Genomic DNA, 23,599 nt, shown 5'->3' on the forward strand with positions numbered 1-23,599 from the left:
GTTTCATGGTTGATTGAGGTGAATCTGAGCCCAGGCTTTTGCCTAAGGCACTGGAAACTGGGCTGGAGGCACTGTCCTACCTTCATAAATAATGCCAGGAGCTACAGCATTGCCCAGGGTTACATATGATGTCTTAAATAGGTCTTTAAGCTGACTTAAATATGCCTTGGTGCCCTGCCACAAATTTTCTGCAGTGCAGGAAGCCGCAGAGTTCAAGGGTACAATGGTGGAACACGGGGTCTGCACAGGGGTCACTTCCACGTACAGGAGAGGGACAGCTCAGGTCTCATGTGGGGGGTTCCCATGTTTGGGGCAATGAGACTCAGGCGTATTGTTTGCGTCGCAATGTATTCCCATGCCAGTTGTGATGGGTGGGGTGGGAGAATTATCAGTCACTCCAGTGCCCCTTTATACTTCTTCAGTCTAACTCCTTTGACCCAAGTCCTAGATCTATAACACACCATAGATGACCTTTGAAGGTCCCTTCAAACCCAAACTATTCTATGATTCTGTTATATCCCCGATAAAGAAGACAAGGGAAACTTGCGTTAGTGCAGTGATGCTCTGTAATGCACTGTAGTGTTTCTGTAGAGTTCATTGACCTTTTTTGTTGTAGAGTTTTGTCGTATTCACAGCAGGCCGATGCATGTGTTGTTTGTGTGTGTGTACCTCCCTCAAAACCTCAGACCAACTCCTGTCCAACAAAGCTGCTTGTATTGAGCTAGAGCAATTCAGAGAGGAGACACTTGGCTAGATGTACCATCCACAAAGCCAAGGAAGATCATCTCATTGCAACATCTCACATGGAAATGAGCAGGGCAAGATCCCTGAAGAAAGACGGGGAAATAAGCCATTGTAAACAAAATAGCGGAAGGGCGTAGCACAGAAAAAGGCAGTGCTGTAATGCTGCTTTTCCTCCTGAAAATGTCTTTTCTAAATGTAGCTTGTATTAGTCTTTCAACACTGACACGTCATGAGGTCTGCTCTTTATGAAAAAAGTCTTCTGTGAGATGTAACAGTTCATCTCTGCCTAGTGTCTGTCATCTAAAGGCTAAAGCATCTTATATAAATGAGTGTTTTGTTTCCCAGCATTGTAACAGCCATTCTGAGGCTGAATCCAACCAATTGGGAAGGTAGAGACCCATTACCAAGTGCTGCATGTAATCAGGTCTTTTAAAAGCCAGGAAGGGCTATTTTCCAAATGTGTCCATGAGTTGGATGTCGAAGAGGATTCAAGAGAAGAACAACACTGCAGTCAACAGTGAAACTGCAATTCTCTTAGAAATATGTGGTCTGGTTTAAACTTAGCTATCTTAGATGATCACAACAAGAAGCTCAGGGAGTGAGAAAATGCCATGATATAATTTCTAAGACAGAACAGTGCATCTAAATCTGTTCCAGTGCAGGACATCCATGCCACAGGGGATCTCTCACTGCAATATCTTATTGCTCAAAGTGATGCAAAAAAGTGTCTTTTCTCCAGATAAAACAAAAAATACCTGGAGTGGTAGCAACCACTCAAATAGCCAAATATCCCTCAGCACAGAGCAAAGAATCGATCTGCTACAGAGAAGAAGTTGCCACAACCCAGCGTGCCCATGTGCATGACCCACCTCAGGGCTATAACAAGCCACCACCACATTAGGGAAGAAGGTAGGGCCAGAAACTACCACAAAAGCAAGAGTTGCCAGTGCTGGGAGAAGAGATGGTGGATTGGGGTACACAGATCTGGGGTTTCTGCTGCCACAGCCTGAGTTCAGCACAGGTTCCTCTCTGTGACAGCAGTAGCTCTGCAAACTCAGGTCAGGGATCCCTGCCCTAGAGCTTCTGTTAGGCAGAAATCATGTACGCTTTTTGTGAGCAGCCTTTCCTGGTCCTGTAAAGTGTTACAGTTCCTTTTGACATGCTACATCTTCATGCATCTGCTATAGCTTGAGTGCAACCATCCAGAAAGGAATATCCAATGTTGAGTCCCCAAAGCAAATCCATGTTTGAGGAGCATGTGGTTGACTTGCATCAAAACTGCTCCCTTAAACCTCCTGTCTCAGCTGTGAGCTGCCGAATTAAGCCAAATACTGATAGACTTCAGAGAAGAGCAGCGAATCTGGTGAATGGGCTGGAGCACAATCTGATGGGGAACAGCTGAGGGACCTGGGGGTTTCAGCCTGGGGAACAGGAGCTGAGGGGAGACCTTATCACTGTCTGCAACTGCCTGAAAGGAGGTTGGAGCTGAGGGGGTCGGGCTCTGCTCCCAAGTGATAGAATGAGAGGAAATGGCCTCAGGTTGCACCAGGGGAGGTTTAGATTGGATATTGGGAAAAAGTTTCTTCCCAGAAAACATTGTCGGGCATTGGAACAGGCTGCCCAGGGCAGTGGTGGAGTCACCATCCCTGGAGGGGTTGAACAGAGGTGGAGATGAGTTTCTTAGGGACATGGGTTAGTGCCAGGGGTGGGGTAACAGTTGGACTCAATGATCTTGAGGATCTTTTCCAACCAAAATGATTCTATGATTCTATAAAATAATTCAGTAGCCCCGGAAGGGCTGAGTGCGCTCACACCAGCAAACCCCCACTGCCTGCAGACACACCGAGCAGGCACTCAGGCTTTGGGCAGAAGAAATGAGGTGTGACCACGTCCCACGGCCATATGCACAGCACAGCGGGGAGAAACAAAGAGCGCGGGGATGCTATAGGGAGGATCCCGCCACATCCCGAGCCCTTGTCAGCTCAGCTCTGTGTCACCTTCCCTCCCTGGGAGTTAACTGCCTGCTCTGCCCCCACCTTCCCCCGTCACCACCCTGCAGCAAGTCTCTGCTTATGCCATCTGCCTCACAGGAGGGAGCTCATCTGCGTGTAAATTGATTAGCCGGAGCCCATGAGGGTCCCCAGTGCGACACACTGGCGGGCACTAAGGGACGGTTGAATTAAATTTGAGCCATCAGTGGGGACAAGTCCCTCTCCTAAACATGTGGCATCAAGAAAACGCTTTCCACGCTTTGCTTATTAACCAGTGTGTTTCATAGCAACTGTTTTCAGCAGGAGAGGGAGGATGGGGGAAAGTATGAGCTTGTCACTGGTGCAAACCAATTATTGCTCTAATTTCAACATGTTGCACGTGCAGAGTACCAGGAAAGAAACACCAACCAGAGAGTGCTAGCAGCCAGATTCTCATGCCCTTTCCCCAATAAGTGCAGGGTATTACCCAAGCAGAATCAGTGAAGACAACAAGGCTGTTGCCAAATCAACATTTCAAGGATGCTTAGAGAGAGTGAGTATGTACAATGATGCAACCAAGGATCTCCTGTAAACCTGCAGCTGGACCTGATACCTCATGCGCTGGGGCAATGGCCAGAGGTGACACGCTGCTTTGGGCAGCAGATTTCTGCCTTCAGGTGGTTTTCAGTGGACTTGCCCCTCAATCTCAGAGAGAAATTCCCTCCCCCCACCCTTTTTTTCTTGTAATTTTGTAAGGTGACTGTTCCCAAGTTACTGTGTTTAATTATTCATTTCCTGAAGAAAAGCAATCCTCCTTCCCTTTTCAAATATCTCCCTTTTCAATGCAATCACATCTGCCCATGATCTTTAGTGTTTACACTGCTTCTGCTCCTTATCATTTTCTTTATTTTAAAAATACGTATCCCAGTCCCTCATTTCTTTACTGAGTATTCACAATTCTTTGTAGACTTGGCTTTCTTCAAATCCCTGTCTCTAGCCCCTTTATTTTTTTCCAATATATACCCATCTATAAAGTGATTACAACTGAACTTTGTTTTCAAGGGCTCATTCACATGGGTTGAGGTTTTTTTTGTGTTTGGGGTTTTTTTTACGGGATTTTTTTGTGTGTTTTTTTGTTGCTTTTTTTTGTTCATGTGTCTTGTTTTGATTTTAGTTTTTGGGTTTTTTACCCCAGGCAACAATTTTGGTCGAATGAGAGGCTTAATTTCTTTGTGTTCAGGGAGCCAGGTAACACTAGCAGTCAGCCCCACAGACTGTGATGCCCAAGTCACTCAGGGTGTTATCACCGGCAACACCGGCAACAATAGTGCTGGAAATAGCATTAGAAATTCTCACCCAGTCTCATTTACTCTCTGTTGCCGATCTCTTCCATCACGCTGAACCAAGGGTTGTTGGGCTGCACGGCAAACCAGCCACTGAGTTGGTTTCCATTCAAAGTAGCACCTTTTTGGAGGGTTTTTCTGAACCAGTGCAATGGTTTCCTTCACAGCTTAACCCCACAAACCCAGCCCTGGCAGAGCAGAGAGGCTGGTGAGTGTCCATCAGGGCAGGACCTTCTTAGCAGAGATTCCAAGCTTGAGTGCATCTCCAAGCTCACACAGTCAAATGGCAGCCAGACCTGAGCTGGGTCTCTCAAGGACACAGCTGCACTCTTTGTGCGGGGGTTAATGTATGTCAAACATACCTGCCTCACTTGGTTTGTTCACCCCGGAGGAGACTGAGGGGAGAGTTCACGGTGACTACAGCTTCCTCACAAGAGGAGGAGGAGGGGCAGGTTCTGATCTCTTCACTCTGGTGACCAATGATAGAACCCAAGGGAATGTCAGGAAGATGTGCCAGTGGAGGGTCAGTTAGACAATAAGAAAAGGTTCCTCACGCGGAGGGTGCTGGACACTGGAACAGGCTCTGCCGCGATTGAGAGACGGGGACGCAGTTTGATGCAAACAAGTGTCCAATTTATTGATCAGAGGCGACACATTTATATAGTCTAAGGCTAGCGTGTTACATACTGATTAGTTACTTTTTACAAAGTTAGTTCAGCTGAGAAGGTTTTACAAGCTACGTTCCCATCGCTAATAGTTGCTAACAGTTGCTAGTTTCATGGTCATAAGATATACTCTGTTGCAAGGAGAAGACACCTGTTTTATCACAGTAAGTCCCTTGTTCTTTGTTCTTGCTTCAGCACGTTGTAATTTTCCACTGCAGCACATTCCCACTGTTGTCATGGCCTACTCTTACAACAGACTAGCTAACTTATTATATATATATATAAGACTATGTTATAGATCAATTCACATCATATGAATTTAGACAACCCACATGGCTCCCCAGGGAGGTGTCACGGCCCCAACCTGACAGTGTTCAAGAAGAGACTGGACAACACCCTCAGACCCACGGTGTGAACTGTGGGGTTGTCCTGTGCAGGGACAGGAGTTGGACTCCATGATCCTTGTGGGTCCCTTCCAACTCAGGGCATTCTCTGATTCTATGACCTCAGCTTTTTACCATAGAGCTGATTCCATAAGGGCTTCAGGTGCTGCAAAAAGCAATCCCAAAGTACACGCAGAGCAAGGTTTACGGGTAATTCGGTGTGTTTAATGTGGAAACATGCTGCATTTCACCACTCTTCCTTTCTTCTCTTCCAGGTAGGCTGCAAAGCCATGATGGTTTTCTTCCAGTACTGTGTCATGGCCAATTTCTTCTGGCTCCTGGTGGAGGGGTTGTATCTTCACACCCTGTTGGTCATCTCCTTCTTTTCAGAAAGGAAATACTTTGGTGGTACATCTTGATTGGCTGGGGTATGCATCTTCTCAAAACTGAATGCCAAGAGATGATCCTGGTGATCCATTTCTTAACATCAATTTAATTCCCAAATTTAGGCACTCACACAGGGCTCAGATGTAGAACACATGTTACCTTGCTGCCAAGAACTATTAGTGCAACCAGGAGCAAGGTCAAGTGATGGCCAGAGGAGTTTAACAGCATTACCCTAAATCTTTAAAGGTATTTAAGAACTTAGCTTGTCCTGGGTTCATTGATAATGGAGAACCTCAATGTCTTTAAGGAGTGCCGGCCTGAAACTCCTCATCACCTTTATAGTCATTTAGTCCTTTTAGGATCCCAAAGTTGACATCATGCATTTACCTTAAATTGTGAGGATGCATCCCAGCAAAGCAGGACTCCCGGACTGAACCAGACACTGTAGTCCATCACTCTCTCCTTGTCTCACTGGCTAGCTAGCTATCCTGAGATCCCATCAGCTATGTGCTAATACAGATAACCTTCTGCTTACTGCATTCATGGTTTCTCCAGCTTTAACGTGTATCCAGCCTCATACACATAAAAAAGTAAAATATAAAATAAAATAAGGAGAGGAGAGGAGAGGAGAGGAGAGGAGAGGAGAGGAGAGGAGAGGAGAGGAGAGGAGAGGAGAGGAGAGGAGAGGAGAGGAGAGGAGAGGAGAGGAGAGGAGAGGAGAGGAGAAGAAGAGAAGAAGAGAAGAGAGAGAAGAGAAGAGAAGAGAAGAGAAGAGAAGAGAAGAGAAGAGAAGAGAAGAGAAGAGAAGAGAAGAGAAGAGAAGAGAAGAGAAGAGAAGAGAAGAGAAGAGAAGAGAAGAGAAGAGAAGAGAAGAGAAGAGAAGAGAAGAGAAGAGAAGAGAAGAGAAGAGAAGAGAAGAGAAGAGAAGAGAAGAGAAGAGAAGAGAAGAGAAGAGAAGAGAAGAGAAGAGAAGAGAAGAGAAGAGAAGAGAAGAGAAGAGAAGAGAAGAGAAGAGAAGAGAAGAGAAGAGAAGAGAAGAGAAGAGAAGAGAAGAGAAGAGAAGAGAAGAGAGAGAAGAGGAGAGGAGAAGAGAAGAGAAGAGAAGAGAAGAGAAGAGAGAGAGAAGAGAAGAGAAGAGAAGAGAAGAGAAGAGAAGAGAAGAGAAGAGAAGAGAAGAGAAGAGAAGAGAAGAGAAGAGAAGAGAAGAGAAGAGAAAGAGAGAAGAGAAAGAGAAGAGAGAAGAGAAGAGAAGAGGAAGAGAGAGAGAGAAGAGAAGAGAAGAGAAGAGAAGAGAAGAGAAGAGAAGAGAAGAGAAGAGAAGAGAAGAGAAGAGAAGAGAAGAGGAGAGGAGAGGAGAGGAGAGGAGAGGAGAGGAGAGGAGAGGAGAGGAGAGGAGAGGAGAGGAGAGGAGAGGAGAGGAGAGGAGAGGAGAGGAGAGGAGAGGAGAGGAGAGGAGAGGAGAGGAGAGGAGAGGAGAGGAGAGGAGAGGAGAGGAGAGGAGAGGAGAGGAGAGGAGAGGAGAGGAGAGGAGAAGAAAGAGAGAAGAGAAGAGAAGAGAAGAGAAGAGAAAGAAGAGAAAGAGAAGAGAGAGAGAAGAGAAGAGAAGAGAAGAGAAGAGAAGAGAAGAGAAGAGAAGAGAAGAGAAGAGAAGAGAAGAGAAGAGAAGAGAAGAGAAGAGAAGAGAGAAAGAAACAACTTTTATCTTGTACAGGGGATGGCTGGACTCAGGAGTTGATCAGTTAGCTGTAACTCTACAGGAGTTACACTTGGGTTCACACTGCGGAGATGATTCTCCGTGCTATAAGCATAAGAAGAGATGATGTTAGCAGGCTTTGTTTCAGATGCAGTTATTCAGGTCAGACCTTCCTTAAACTTGCCTTGTGCATAGATACCTTTTCTTCCAGCACAGCAGAGCTGGCAGAATTTAAAGAACAATGTATGAAGCTAATGATTTTAAATCAAAGGAAATCTCTTGGACTCATAACGTATTCTGAGGTTGCTTGGGTGAGGAAGGGCAATTCAAGAACATGACAGGTGCTTGAAGGATCTCCTGGCCTTTCAGTCATCTATCATTTGCAAGAATATCAGTGATGGATCTGAAGTGTATCGTGTGGGAATTAATAATCTGGACACATTCATTACAGTTCTTACTGCTTGTATTACCATTGCACTTGGAAATCACTGGTAGTAAGCAATATGCAATACTGTGACTGATGCAGTGCTATGTCCTTCCTGGAGCATTTCCAATCTAGCAAAAAGCACAAAGCAAAATAAAAAGGCACCACAAGGATGGAACAAGACCACCCTCATCAGGCAGAAGATCATGGAGTGAGGTGCAGAGGCAGGTTCATCCAGGCAACTACAGACCTGTACATGTGAACATGTCACCCCAGGCTCCCTTTATACTCAGTGGAGATCCAGGAAACACCATCAAGGGAGTCCAAGGGCATATTTCTTGTCCAAAAGCTAAAGTAGATGACCCGTGTGTTAGAAGTCTATATTTCTCTCTGTTGATGCTAAGGAGAGCCTGTGGTGACTGGCTTAGATGCAGGTGTCCACACTGTAGATGTCTAAAATGATCCCTATTCCTTGCATTTCACCATCAGAAGTTTTTTGTTTGTTTGGGGTTTTTTTTGTAGGCAACATAACAGGAAGATAAATCTGCGTGGGAGCAGTTATGGGAAACTCATCTTACATGGCCAGTGGGAGGGAAAGGCAACATGTTGCTTGTTTGGCATGTGAGCGTTGAAAACGTGAAGCATTTGGCCAGTCTTGAGGGCATCACCTGAGTCACTCGGGAGATATGGAGAGTGGGGGAAAACAGTGATAATGACTTCTGACAGTAACACCATCTCTTCTCTTGCCAGGTGCCCCCTCTGTGTTCATCACTGCTTGGACTATTGTCAGGATTTACCTTTTCGATGTTGGGTAAGTCTATGTACTCGATTCTCTTTCCTTTATAATTCTTCCTTTATCTCCATGGAAGGACAAGGGCACCCCTGCAGTTTTACTAACCCAGCCATCCCACCCTAACCCCCACGGTGGTCAGAGCCATCAGAGATGGGAAACACTCCAACATCTCCCTGAAGATACACACTTTATGTGAACTTAGTCACTCACCCTCCTTGTTTCCCAACCCCTTGGTCAGGATATTTGCAGGGAATTTGTGACGAGACCCTGATGGTCACATTTGGCCCCGTGGTCTTGTGTATAATGAAGATACTAGCAGAACACCTGCCCTGTGTTCAGAGCAAAGCTTTACATCCTGCAGAATTGACCCTAAATATACTGATGCACCAGATATTTAAAAAGCATACCCATAAAAAAACTCTAAAACCACACTTTTTCCATCCCAGGCAGATTTTAGGATCTGTTTTTCTTCCTCTTTAACCTAGCAGCCACTTTTGATAGTTTATGAAAGCAGCAGATATAATAGAGCAAAGCAAATGAGGCGGGTATTAGAGCTATCTGAGGATATATGCAAGCAAATAGGATCTGATCCTGCCATCCTCCTTCATGCTTTTACTCAAGCAGTCAAACTTTAGTAATTGGAAAGGCTTTTATGAGAAAACACTCCAGAGAGTTGCAGAATCAGGTGCTTATTATGTACTCACTGTGTGTGCCCGCTCTTCTTGCTTTTACATCATATGGTTAACTCCATTTTCTCTCATGCATTCTCTCTCTCCCAATGTGTCCTGATTTGTCCTTATTGCAGCAGGAGAAGCAGCTCAGATTTTCTCATTGCATTTTTGATGTGTAGTCATGCTAACACATTTCCCAGGAGCTACTGACTTTTTTTTTTAAATGTTTTCACTCTATCTGCATAAAACTGACCTTATTTACTCTGTTAATAAATAGCCTCTACATTGAGATAGAGACCAAAGGATTTAACTGGTCTGGATACCAATTCTTCTTGCTATTTATTCCCACTCAGGTCCAGCAATTCTTAATAAAAATACAGACTTCTTTGCATTTTTTGGATGTTTTATAACTCTACATTTTTGTGCCAAGTGAAACAAACTCTGAATTTACAGGATATGCTAATACCTAACATAGATTTTTTTTTGCACACTATAATTACCTGCAGAGAAAAATTACAGGAAATTAATCCAGATTACATAAAACCTAATTATGTAAGATTGGTTAAACAACATTAAGCCTTTATTTAAACATTCTGACTCCAAATTAAAGTGACCTTCATTCATACTGCCTGGATTTATTTTAAAAATGAAGTGCACTAGACATAATTAGGGCCACTTTAATTCTAAATGAAAGGGCAGCATGCACCTGACTAGGTATAAGCATCTGTATGTGAGCAATTCACTCTAGTCTCCTTTTATAGCTAGAGATGTAGTCAGTGTAGTCCATGGAGTGCAATTATTCCATCCTAAATTGCTGCCTAAAATAGGTCTCAGGAACTGTGCCCTAAAAGTGCCTCTCCTCATCTACTATGACTTGCACTGTCAACATTTTGAATTACATGAGCTGAATCCAGGTGAAATTGCCTATGATGAGTTCCACTGATCTATTTCAAACATGAATGCAAAGCAATTTTCATGAATGCTCTCCTAAAAACGCACCTTTGATCACCTGACTGTTGTGAGTTCTGCAGATAAATGTGTCCCAAGCAATATTAATTGTTTCTGCTTCATTCCTATTCTGTCTTTTCCTTATTGCCTTTAAATATTGTTCCAGATGGCCTAGGTGAGTGATGTGGTTTGCAGACAATTCTGGCAGGACAAAATAAATCACACTCTGGGTCCTATGGACTTGTCTGATTAGATCCATAGCTCAGATGCAGCTAGCTAAGATAGATTTAGTTGGAATAATCACACCATAGGCTGTCTGTCATCTTTTTCAGAAGAGCACATTGTTTTCTTTCTGATGGTGCCAGTTGTTCTTCGCCTAACAAAAACTCCACCCATGATGGTGGATAGCACTGGAGGCCTCATAAATGTGATTTTGACAGTATTTCCTTCTAGCAGACCTCAGCGTAGGAGAAATGAAGCAAATCACCATCCTCCCCTACATTCATTCTGACATAATATCCTCCAGCATATTCCATTACCAAGAGGAAAAAAAACCTCACAGCATCATATCTGGGGCAGCTGGTACCCACCAGTGCTCAAAGCCATAGCAAAGCAAGACTTCAGCCCTTCCCAATCCATGCACACCAGGTTTAGTCCTCTTCACATAACCTGGCATAGCCATCTTTAGCATTTAGGGAAACCAGCTACCTGAGAAGGTGTACGCAGCTTCTTGCTTGCTTTGCTTATTATTTTAAGTCTGGTTTTGTTTCTTTTTAGGTGCTGGGAGGAAATAGTGGAATCACCATACTGGTGGATCATTAAAACACCTATTTTGGTGTCTATATTGGTAAAGTATCAGCACATTCTGCTGGCTGCAAAGCCATCTTTAATGCTAAGTGTGGGGGGGTGAAGGAATGTTGAGAAGTGTTCTGTGAATGTCCACTGAAAATGCATTGACAGATAAAATCCCACTGTAGATTGAATGTCCGTCTTAGGATGAGGAAGTTCACCCTCTAGATAAACATATTTACCTTTAGCATTGACCAGGGGAAGAACTTGAGTAACTAGGCAACCAAGCTGGAGCTCATTTGATTTAACTCTCACCATCTTCATCTCAGCTACTCGCCCTGGGCACTCTGGTGCAGTAGACATTAAGAGATTTAGAAACATGGTTAGAGATCCAGAAAAGGCTCATTTTGTCTAATGAATCAGTGGACGTCTAAATTAGATCAAGTGAATTATGCCATGAATGTTTGTGTTTCTCTAAGCTGATCATATGCAGAGCTCAGGATGACTTGTTCAGTTGTAGATGTCAACACTATAAAGTAAAATGGGATGAGTCCTACCATAAATTTCTACCTAGCTAAAAAAAAGCTAGATGAATTCCCCCAAATATTTACCTCTCGTTATAGCATCCAGTACAAAGTTGGATTCCAACTATATGTTTTAAAACTAAGTTCTTGGGCAGCTTGGCTAATTTCCAGATAAATCAACGGAAGGGCTTGACTTCTTACTTCTCTGGATATGATCAATTCTGACCATAGAAACCATGACTTTTCTGAGGAACTCTGAGTATTTCCATCATTGTTGAATATTAAGTGTTTCATCTGTCAGGTATCAAGCCAAAACTTAAAATCAAACAAGCTTGAGTCCCTAGGACAGCAAAGAGGACACACAACAAGGTCACTGTCCTGGACTTGAGGAGAGCAAACTTTGGCCTCTTCAGGGATCTGCTTGATAGAGTGCCATGGGATAAAGCCCTGGAGGAATGAGGGGCCAAAGAAAGCTGGTTGATATTCAAGGGTCACCTCCTCCAAGCTCAGGAGTGATGCATCCCAACAAAGAGGACGTAATGCGAAAGTGTCAGGAGGCCTGCATGAATGAACAAGGAGCTCCTGGACAAACTCAAACACAAACAGGAAGCCTACAGAGCGTGGAAGTAAGGACAGGTAGCCTGGGAGGAATATAGAGAAATTATGCAAGCAGCCAGGGATCAGGTAAGGAAGCTTAAGCCCTGATGGATTTAAATGTGGCCAGGGACATCAAAGGCTACAAGAAAAGCATCAGTGATAAAAGGAAGACTAAGGAAAATGTGGGCCCTGTCTGGAAGGAAATGGGAGACCTGGTTACCAAGGATATGGAGAAGGCTGAGGGAAGGGTTGCCATCTAGAAGGACCTTGACAGGCTTCAGAGGTGAGCCTGTGTGAACTTCATGAAGTATAACAAGGCCAAGTGCAAGATCCTGTACATGAGTCGGGACAATCCTGAGCACAAATACAAGCTGGGCAGAGAATGGATTGAGAGCAACCCCAAGGAGAAAGCCAACTCTATCTTGAGCTGCATCAAAAGGACCATGGCCAACAGGTGGAGGGAGGTGATTCTGTCCCTCTACTCTGCTCTGCTCTGGTGAGACCCCCCCTGCCATGCTGCATTCAACTCTGGGGTCCTCAGCACAGGACAGACATGGACCTGTTGGAGATAAGCCAGAGGAGCAACATAAATGATCCAAGGCTGGAACGGCTCTGCTGGGAGGACAGGCTGAGAAAGTTGGGGTGTTCAGCTGGAGAAGAGAAGATCTGGGGAGACCTTACAGCAGCTCTCCATTACCTGAAGAGGGCCTACAGGAAAACTGGAGGGGGGATATTTTACAAAGGCATGTAGTGATAGGACAAGGGGTAATGGCTTTAAACTAAGAGAGGGTAGATTTAGGTATAAGGAAGAAACACTTCCCCGTGAGGGTGGTGAGGCACTGGAGCAGGTTGCCCAGAAAGGTGGTGGATGCCCCATCCCTGAAAGTGTTCAAGGCCAGGTTGGACAGGGCTTTGAGAAACCTGGTTTAGTGGAAGGAGTCCCTTGCAGGGCGTTGGAACTAGATGGTCTTTAAGGTCCCTTCCAACCCAAACCATTCTGTGGTTCTATGATAAACTTAGCTTTGAGTTTTCTTAAATGAAAACAAGTATGTGGGACGGGAAGAAAAAAATGCAACAGAAATGAAACCAAATGTATCTCTTTCAAACAGAAATATTTTCTTAGACATACATTCTTCTTATTCCATGTATATTATGACCTTTAAAAGAAGACTTTTTCTGGAGTATTTGTCACACAGGGATTCCAAACTGAAACAGTTAGAATAATTTCATCTTACTCTATTCACCTCACTGAAAAGAAATACTGTACTTTGATGACACATCTCAAAATATTTATATCATCATAGAAAGCTATACATAGTATTTTCCCTTTCCCAAGATAACCTTTTGGCAAAGAAATACACCCTGTTCTCCTTGCATCAATGAGTCTGTATTTTCTTTTGGCTGAACATTTATTTCTTCACTGCCAAACAAAATTTACCCGGTCATTTCTGATTTTCCTTCTGCAGATATGGTATAGATCTGTCCAAAAGGAAGGGCATGATAGCTGCTATCTGATGAACAGCAGGTTTCTTCAGGGAGCAATGCAACGTTTTCTCCATGTCCATGGGAATAAAGCATAGATCTCAAAAGACAGAAGAAATACATATAGAAGATATATAAGATATTAAGCACTGGGAATAGATCAGGTGCCTCTGATTATACTCCAGGTTGAAAAATAAGCCAACCAACTTCTCCAGTAGCCTGATAGCCTTATCTTCTACATGCAGTACTAAAACTCTACTAAACCTGTGAATCTCACTACACCTGACTCAACACTGCCCTTGGTCCATGTTTGCTCTTGACCACTATGAGTCAACACAGTATTTAACTGCTCTGATCTTTCCTTCAGTACTATCAATGCTTATTAGAGTAATTGATCTAGATAATACTGCTTTGAACTCATAAATTTTACTTGCCACCAAGTTGAATGCAAACCATTTTTTATAAGCAAATAAATATTAACAGATACTGTGATAAATGGCATGGGATAGGTAAAAAGTGATTAAGCAATACCTCATAACCAAGAAAAACAATTCATTTCTAATCACTCATAGCTTTTGTAAAAAAAAGGTGAGTGTCTAAATGAGAGATGTGCTTCAGTCTCTTTCACTCACCTGAGGCTGAGATAAATGTAGGAAGGAATTGCTGGAGGAAATTTTACAATCAGTTTTTGCAGAAAATCAGATTGCCTGATTAACCCAATCCCTTCCAGCCTTTAGGTCTCTAGAAATCAGAATAATTTGTGCATTTTCTAACCGTGAAAGGATAAATACAGAGGTTGTGTACCAAACAAAAACTAAGTCTACAGAAATCTGTCGTCGCTTTTCTGTTGTATATATAGCATGAATAACAGTGTGATTCACTGGATTAGACCTTAAGACCATACAACTCATGCCATCTACTACTTGCCGTTAGGAAATTGTCATTCTTAGCTTCACACCTTTGCTGTTAAATAAGGTTAATGTTGCTTGAGTGTGTTGATGGAGCACTTTGAGATATTTTGAGTGAAAAGGACCAGATAAAATCTAGGTATTAGCTAGACTCCTCTGGTGTAATGTCCTAGGAGAGAATGTGTGCTGTGTTGGTGAGGTCTATCCCTTGTTATACAAGGTCTTCCGCTTCTCTCCAGAGAAGACATGCCCGATAGCGTTAAGCAGAGGCTCGCTTGAGTGGATACGGCTTTGCGTTTTGTTTCGGTTCCCTTGGCTCACCACCTCAGTCCTTGACATGCTCAGCAGCCGGCCCCATGTCACCGTCTCCTGAGGGCTTTGATGTCCGTCGCTCCACTCAGTCTCCAGGCTCTTTTCCCACCCTGTCGTCGGCACTTCCCCCGTGCAGCAGGACGTCGTGCATAGCTGTGCTCTATGGGTTTGACATCATCATACTTGGGATGTATGACACAAAGTCCCAAGCAGGCTGATGTCAGGCCCAAGATGGCTGCCATCCTGTGTCGGTTTACTATGTGCTCCCAGAGTGGGGTTCTCTGCTCATGGCTTTTTAACAACAGCTTGCTCCATGGCAAAAAGTGAAAGGAACTCCCCCTCTAATGATTGGCTCTTTTAACTGGACAAAAATACTAATTTTTTTATTCCACTCTGTTTTCTTTCTACCCATCCCAACAGGTGAACTTCATTCTCTTCATTTGCATCATCCGTATCTTAGTTCAGAAGCTGCATTCCCCAGACGTGGGACACAATGAAACCAGCCAATATTCGTAAGTCCTAGACTTTTTAAACTGTATTGTATGGTTTTGGGGAAACCTCTTGGCTGTTAGTTCAGTATTGCATCTGTCTGCACTGACCAAAATCAAGTATTTGGTAATTGTTAATTAACAAATTAGTCAATTTTTTAATTGAAGCTGATCAGAAATTAGGAAATGGGGCATTTGCTAAAATGACTGAGCATGTTTTATGTCACATGGAACAGAGAGACTTTAAGACAGGCTTTAAGCTGGGAGTAACGATGAAGAAGTCAGAGCAGCAGTAATGATTGTGAAAGAAAATAGGATTTTTCTTTGTATATTCAATATTTATTGGATTTTGAAGGCAGAGGGACCCAAAGGAGAACAAAGAGTAGCTGGCCACAGCACACAGGCTTTATTTTCTGAACTAGTTACCCTCAGCTCTCTTTTTCAAAGAAGGAGAGATCTAGAAAATTAATACGTTGAGTAGAATCTATGGCAAGTTTTCCTTACCCTGAGGCAGAGCCTTAAACTACATTGGATTAATGCAGTGCATTTCTCTTCACTGTTGAGAAGCAGCATTGTCCCAGAAGTTTTGCTTGACTAACGCTTTTATTCCAGGGTATAACATTGAACTTGATGTTTCATATTTTATAATAAACAACATGAAAGTGAGATTAGCACCTGTCTCAGTGGCCAGGACTGCTCTTAGTTACAGTATTTTAAGAGTGCAAGAAATCTGTTTATCTGCATGGATTTATTCTGGCTTCAATGCAGATAAAAGCTCAGACCAGCTTATTTTTGACTCTTACCGATATCCTGGGTCAGTGTTTTCACCATCCTGGATATTTATTAAATGTTTCCTAGAAAAGAACCAAAAGGAAAAACGTCCAGTGCCTACATGGTCACTGCTAGTAAATCTTTTTTGTCTTTGGAGGGATCTGTGCACATTGGTACCCTGAGGAATCTGAGCTCAATTCATCTTTCTGCAAGATGGCAGACAATATCAATAGTGTCCTTAAATACTGACCAGCCATGACACTGAGTCATTCTCTCTGCTGGTGGTAAATTATGCATTTCATCTGCCTCGAGAGATTCTCAGATTTATGAAAGGAAATTCCAGTATTTGACCTTAACTTCTCCCAGCAAATTACCTCTTTTACTCTCATCATAACATGACAAAATTACCAGACCCCGTGCTTTCTATCACCTCCCTTTACGTATTTCCAACTGGGCACTGTATCTTCGTACCCCCAGGATTGCAACAGCTTTGGCCAGGTACATAGATTAAATCAGCATATGGAAATATGTTCTAGTACTAAGCAGCAGCCTGGAGCAGTTGACTCCCGTTCATCTCAGCAGATGTGCTGCCAACACACATGGAAGGGTTATACCCAGATTACCTCGGAGGTCACACTGAGCTTTGGGTTCAGGGCTTTTTACTTCACATTTTCCAATGAAGTGGGAGCTGCCAGGGAAGCTTCTCTTTGCCTTGTAAACAAGCGTCGCACGTTCAGGGCAGTAAGTAACACTGGCCTGACAAACACGAGGTGCTGCTGAAGTACAAATGTTCCTCACATCTTCAGTTCCTCACCTTCCTTCTCCACCTGGAAAAACAACTCAGTTCCATTAGGGCATGAATCAGTTGCTCAGTTATAGGTGTCCAAGCCATATCATAGAATTATAGAATAATAGAATCATTCCAGTTGGAAGAGACACTCAAGATCATCAAGTCCAACTATAACCTTACTCAAGGACTAAACCGTGTCCCTGAGAACCTCATCTAAATGCCTTTTAAACCCCTACAGGGATAGTGACTCAACCACTGCCCTGAGAAGCCTGTTCCACTGCTTCACAACCCTTTCCATGAAGAATTTTGCCTAATACCCAATCTGAACCATATGAGATGCTTTAGGACATTTGAGATACTTCCCTGGACTATATAGGACCCAGGACCTATGTGAGACTCGTACCCTTATACACTGGCAGCTGGCCACCAGCCAGATTATCTGGGGCATCTTGAAGTCTCTGTTGACTATATTGGCTGTAATGGGAGATGAGACACCACACTTGCCTTTAGAATTTCATATTAAGTGTCCCAGTCTAAAGACCGGATCTCATCAAGGGGAGTTCTCAGTGTGGTTCTAAGTTTTTGATGTTTAGACAGCTAGCTGTAGAGTCATCTGGAGTCCAGACCCTTTTATAAATGCCATTAGGCATGTGATCTTAGCAAAAAAAAATGCTAATGATATGTGTGGGTTCCTCCTGCCGAATCTGAAACGAGTATGTTTTAAACTAACAACATCAGGGATCTCTCATTTGCATTTCTCCCTCTTTCTCTTGTTTATTTTATATTATAAAAATGACGCGTTGACATGTTGACAGCATTGTTCAGTTCCAACCAGTTTTGGTTTAGCTGCAGGCTGACTCACTCATTAATGCTACAGAGAGTGAACTGGGCTTTAATGTATTGGAAGCTGTGAAAACAAGTCTCCCAAAAGAGTTTTCTGGAAATGACAGAGACATGGGCAAGAATGAGACAGCAATATTTCAGGCAAATAGAAGTCGTTTTCTGCAACAGAAGTCTTGAGCAAAATTCATCTCTTTCAATTCTGTACGTGTTCATAGATCAATATTATCATCAAAGTTTTCTGGGTAACTTTCCCGTTATGCATTCAAGGAGCATGACTAAAATGTTGATTCACTCTTATCCACTCCCAAGGAGAGGAGTCAGTTCAGTGCAGGCTGGTGGAGATGTGTTTTCCCTAAATTACCTGTCACCATTTATATCTGTCAGAGGGGGTAGGTCTAAGAAGTGCACACTGTGCTAGGAGTGGAAGTAATGAGTTTTTGAGAAGCCACAGCTTCCAGCAGGTAACTTTAAATGGCTTTGGACAATCTCCCAAGGAGTTCTGCTTCTTGTACAACCAAGGTTTAACTTCCTGGGATAAATTACACCATGACTAGGGAAGATGATTTTCCACATTACACTGTTTAGGGGAGAAAAATTTTAAATATCACAGGGCTAGACTGTGGGTCCCTTGCCTTGAAGCCAAGCTGAGATCTAAAGCATCACTCAATATTCTGAGCAAGCTCAGTGCTGGGAGCAAGAGACTGGTTTGGAGTGTTGTGCAAACTGGAGGAGAGGGCTCATAAGGCTTGGCATTTATACCCTTTTAATTGCCACAGTCTAGCCAGGAGGGAAAATGCTGTAACCAAGGTCCCAACATTGTGTGCAATGAAAAGATAAAATTTTATAATCCATTGGAGATTGCAAATAATGTCTATACGAACATGGTACACAAAGGTAACATCACATCAATCTCCTTTAAGTTGACTGTTCCTGAAAGATTAAGGAGAGAGGAGAAATCTCTGCAAAACCAGAACTGATATTCACTGAACTGTGATCAGCTTAGAAAATGAGTTGCTTTCTCATATGTCAGGAGCTGGAGGAATTATGGCTGGGTCACAGAATCATTTTGGTTGGAAAAGACTCTCAAGATCACTGAGTCCAACCGTTCCCCCACCCCTGGCACTACCCCATGTCCCTGAGAACCTCATCTCCATCTGTTCAACCCCTCTGGGGATGGTGACTCCAGCACTGCCCTGGGCAGCCTGTTCCAATGCCCCACAGCCCTTTGGGGAAGAAATTGTTCCCCAGATCCAACCTCAGCCTCCCCTGGTGCAACTTGAGGCCATACTAGTGTGGGTCATGCTGCCCAGAGCTGCTTCTAAGAGCAAGGAACACAGTACCCTGATGGTCACCAATGACAGTGACAGATCTTTGGCAGAGCAAGATGCCCAAGAGGACTTAGATTTTGGATATACTTACTATGAGCAAGAATGTGCCTGCTAGTGAGAGATGTGGTGGGAAAGGCAAATTCCTGGAAAGGTCCTCAGCTTCCTACAGGCATTGTTTTGCCTGGAATGAGTTGTACCAGATGCTTTTCAGCCAGCAGGTATTCCCTGGTGAACCACAGCATCCAGCCACAGCCTTAATGTCAAGACCAGGGAAAGCTGGAAAGATCTGCTGGGAGATACAGTTATAAGCATCATCTGCATAAAGCTGGCACATCAGCCTTCCCAGTGGGCTTATGCAGATAGCAAATAAATGAAGATGGTCTGAGGGAACTGAACCTGATGAGCCATCAGAGGTGAAGGAAGATGGAAACAAGTATTTCCAACATCCCAGCTGTAGCTTCAATTCCTCCAGAAGCCTCTGGAACAGAGAAACGCAGGAGGATGTGGGTAACCAAGGGATCCAAAACCCCCATAAGCATCCTTAGGCTCTTGATTTCATCTTATTTCCATCAGCTATATTTTAATAATCATTATATTTAATAAATTATCATCTCTTCCTAATTGGACCTCTGATTACCCAGTCTGATGGCATTAAGCACTAATACTGTTCATCCCCCTCTTTTGGAGACTTTCATTGAGTGATAGCCTGTCATTATTCTCAACAAAATATACCATTTCTCTCCCAGAAGCTGTAATTTTCAGAAATCCTCAGCAAACAAAGACAGCACTATATGATGATTTAGCTTGTAGAGATGAAAAAAGATCTCCGGTGGGAGGGGAAGAAGAGAGAAGGGAAAAGAAATACCTCCATTGAAGTTACTAGGAATAAAGATGTCACATTTTATGTTGTCTCCACATCTGAAATCGCCAGCCACCTGAAGTCTGCAGGCCAATAATCTGGGGCTGATGACTCTGCCTTAGCTGGAGGTACAAATATATTTATATGACAGCAGGTCTAGGGCGGCCTCCTGGTGCTACCTTGCTGGAGGCTGCTGTCAAAAGACTGGATGTTCCCAGGACCTCAGGGTAAGTGGCCCATATCACATCTCCTAAGAGCAAATAAAGATACTTAACATGCATGATACAGGCTATCAGCAAATATGTACTGCAGCAAATTAGAATTTTGGGGTTGCACAGGGCTCAGCTGCAGGATTTCTCATCAGCTTCACCTTTATCTCCTCTTCCATTATGATTCATGTTTGTCTTTCCAACAGGAGACTGGCCAAGTCCACCTTGCTGCTGATCCCTCTCTTTGGCATTCACTACATCATGTTTGCTTTCTTCCCTGACAACTTCAAAGCAGAAGTGAAGCTGGTCTTTGAGCTTGTGGTTGGGTCATTCCAGGTAAGCCACCCTTTGGGCCACCACTCAGTCACCGGGTCTGTCCGCAGCGAGAAGTGTAACAAGCATGGCAAGGGAACAGGCTAACATGTGAGCCAGGGTTTTTCTAGACATGCCTAATACTGCTGTTATACCTTTAAGGAAAAAGCTACTCGCTCCAGCTTGGCCAGGATGGAAGATAATTTTATATTTTGCCTCCTGGAATTCCAGATAGAGATTCTCTCTCGTCATTTTAGACACCCGAAAAAAAAAATGTACCTCTATAAGTTAGTTGCCCTGGATTTTTTTATACTTAAGGGAGAAAAAAAGAGCACCTCATTTCAGTGTATATGTTATTGACATGGTGTATGATGAGATAAATTGGATTTGGGAGGGATGTCTTTCTGGCTATTAACAGGAGTCTTATTTGTGTTCAACCAGTTGACTTGAGTGAACTTTCTCCTCCGTTAATAAGACAAGTCCTGTCTGTAGATCCTGCTCAAGCAGGGTTCAAGTTCATTGGGATAGGAGATGTGTTGCCCACAAGGCTGGATAATGGAGGTGTCCTCATCATTAATCTTCAAGGAGCCCTAATGAAATTTACGTCTTAAACCCTCCCACACACTTCAGTCTGTTTCCAAGTTTGGATGTTAACCTTGGCCCTGTTGTTGCACAAGAAAGATTTATTTATGCATTTCATCCCGTTGCATCCATCCATTAATCAGCTGTGGTCACTCTGTGTTGTCACAGTCTGCATCAGCATCTGTCACCATGTACCATCCATACATGTGTCAGTGGCATCCTTGGTTCAGTGGTGATGGAGTTAATGTCCCTGTCCACATCATTATCACTTCACATCTGGCATCTCTCTTTTGAGAGATTAATGGACCTAGACTTAGTATTTGTCTTTAGTGTTTGCAACCAGCTCAGCTAGAGATAAGTTTGGTTTATTATACTTTTTTCAGTGAGAGCTGAGAATCTCAAAAATGAGGTGTCACTGCAGGCAAGGTGGGAAAGGAACAGTTTAGCCTTATACTGTGTCTGAGATCATTCTGACGTTGATGATGAGACCACGATTAGATCTCCCTAGTTTTAACAGCTGAGAAAAAGCAGGAAAATTAAGTCTAGTATCCCATTCAGTTGCTTCTAATGCCTCAGCCTGAATGACCAAGTGCCTCTCTTAGAGCTGAGCTGCCTGCTGATGTCTTTGAACACCAGGCTGGAGCAATCTCTGAACTCACACCCAGACATCTGCTGCAAGGTACCTTACCCAATCTTCACCTGCTCCTTTTATAGGGAAAATGCAATCAAGTGTTTTATAAGGGACACCTTGGCAGTCCACCAGCAGTGTGCCCTTTCTTCAAGGCTGCAGTGAGTTTGGGTTGTGATCTCAGTGAATATCAGCTATGAGATGCTTAAAACCTGTTCTCTCCTTTTTCCTAGGGATTTGTGGTGGCTGTTCTGTACTGTTTTCTCAATGGAGAGGTAAGACCGACGATGTCATTTGGTTAATGTTCCCAGTTAAGACAAATCGAATGCTTGTGGAGAGTGGATTGAGAAGTGCCCTATTCGTGATGTTACTGTGTTAAGGGGAAGCTTCCAAGTCAAATTGCTCACTCCATAAAAACAACTCAACCATTTGCCTGACAGTTTCCAGAACAGTTAATAAACTTATTAGGACTTTTGTGCACACTGTAGTATTGCTGCTGCTGAGTCCTTCTTTTATTCATGGGACAGCGTCAGCAGAACTCCCCTATGACCTTGCATAAACCCTGATCCAAAGGGACCACATTCAGCAGGCAAGGCTAAAGCCCATCTGCTAAGCCTTGCTTAGAGCCTTGACAAATCCTCCACAGAATCAGGCCCACTGCCAAGATGGGGGCTCGTTAGTGCAGTGATATTTTTGTACCATGCTCCATCAGCCTGTAAGAAATTCAGCAGAGACTGATTAAACCCACATCGCAAAGGCTACAGCATAGGTGTGAGCAGCTAAAAACTTGGAGCCGCCGTCAGCTGGAGCGTGTTCAGCTCAATAAACAGAGCATGGACAAGGAAGCAGCAGCTGTGATCTGGCTTTGTGTTCCAAGCTTCCCGGGGAGAGGAAGAGTGTCCAGAATCATAATTTGCTCTCTTACAGCTCTGGTGCTGCCTTCAGCTGCTCTGATGCTGTGTGTCCATCACACAGTGACACACAGGGCAGGTAGCCCAGCTCCAGCAGAGACCTTTGCCAGTAAACCTTGCACAGAGCAAAACACAAACTTATTAATGATCCAAAACCAGTATAGGCATTGATGTAACTTGTTAGGTGCAGACCAGCACCAGGTAAACATGTTTTTACCTTACAAGCACTGATCTTGCCTTTCCCATGTTTCCAGCCCTGGGGTTTGCATCCTGGTGTTGTACCATTCCTGTGCTTGCTGATCCCAGGGACCCTCAGGCATGACTGTTTTAGCTAATTCATACTGTTATCTAAAAATTTGCACTGGAAGGCTGCAGGTGGCCAGATTTGTTCAGGATTTGAATCTGGACAGTGTACCTATATAACGTATGTAAACTCCCTGAGCAGGAGCAAGTAGAGACTGGACAAAACCCTCAGACACACGATGTGAACTGTGGAGTTGTCACATGCAGGGACAGGAGTTGGACTCCATGATCCTTGTGGGTCCTTCCAACTCGGGACACTCTACGTAGTTTTTATCAAAAAAAAACACCACTGTATTAACAGCATCGCAAATAAACTATAGTTAAATAATTTGTATTTGGACAAAAAAAGGGCAGTGAAAAAAAAATGAAATCTTAATTATAGTCACGAAGCATAGAATATGTTGCCATTAAAGTTAAGTAGTCTGGCACCTTCACTGTATCAGATGGGCCTTTCTACTGAAGCTCAGGGATTTCTGCTACAGTATTTCACTGGCTGAAATGTAACCTCTCTTCTACGTGGCTAAAAGTTCTGGCCAGGCTGAATTTAGTGATCTTTATAAAATAATTCTTGGCCTCTTGCTAGGTGGGTCACCCATTGCTACCCACACAATCAGGTCAGAACAATGGGAGATGCTCCCCTCAGCTGATCTGCTTGTCTTTCCACCACCTAGGTCCAAGCTGAGCTCAAACGAAAGTGGCGGAGGTGGCACCTGGAGCGGTTTCTGGGCTCGGACATGAAGTATCACCACCCTTCCTTAGGCAGCAATGGCACCAACTTCAGCACCCAGATCTCCATGCTGACCAAGTGCTCACCAAAGACACGCCGGTGCTCTGGCTTCCAGGCTGAATTCTCTCTGGTGTGATGGGGAGAGACTCTCTGAGCACTGAGCATCCAAGAGAGAAACTGAGAGACACAACGATCCCCAGGAATCAGCGATACGG

At 43.7% G+C, this 23,599-nt stretch overlaps 1 protein-coding gene across 1 annotated transcript in view; it reads left to right on the plus strand.

Annotated features, from left to right (window-relative positions):
* LOC309436579 (vasoactive intestinal polypeptide receptor-like) overlaps positions 1–23,520 on the plus strand; it is a gene marked incomplete at its 3' end in the record, with an annotated part of 72,419 nt that extends 48,899 nt beyond the window's left edge. The window contains 8 exon segments of the mRNA XM_082045858.1: positions 5,381–5,504; positions 5,507–5,533; positions 8,360–8,420; positions 10,799–10,868; positions 15,054–15,145; positions 20,128–20,257; positions 21,677–21,718; positions 23,329–23,520. Coding sequence (XP_081901984.1) covers positions 5,381–5,504; positions 5,507–5,533; positions 8,360–8,420; positions 10,799–10,868; positions 15,054–15,145; positions 20,128–20,257; positions 21,677–21,718; positions 23,329–23,520 — 738 coding nt within the window.
* Between the last annotated feature and the right edge of the window lie 79 nt (positions 23,521–23,599).

This window comes from Streptopelia decaocto (assembly GCF_964273445.1).
Source record: "Streptopelia decaocto genome assembly, chromosome: 2".
Classification (NCBI taxonomy): domain Eukaryota; kingdom Metazoa; phylum Chordata; class Aves; order Columbiformes; family Columbidae; genus Streptopelia; species Streptopelia decaocto.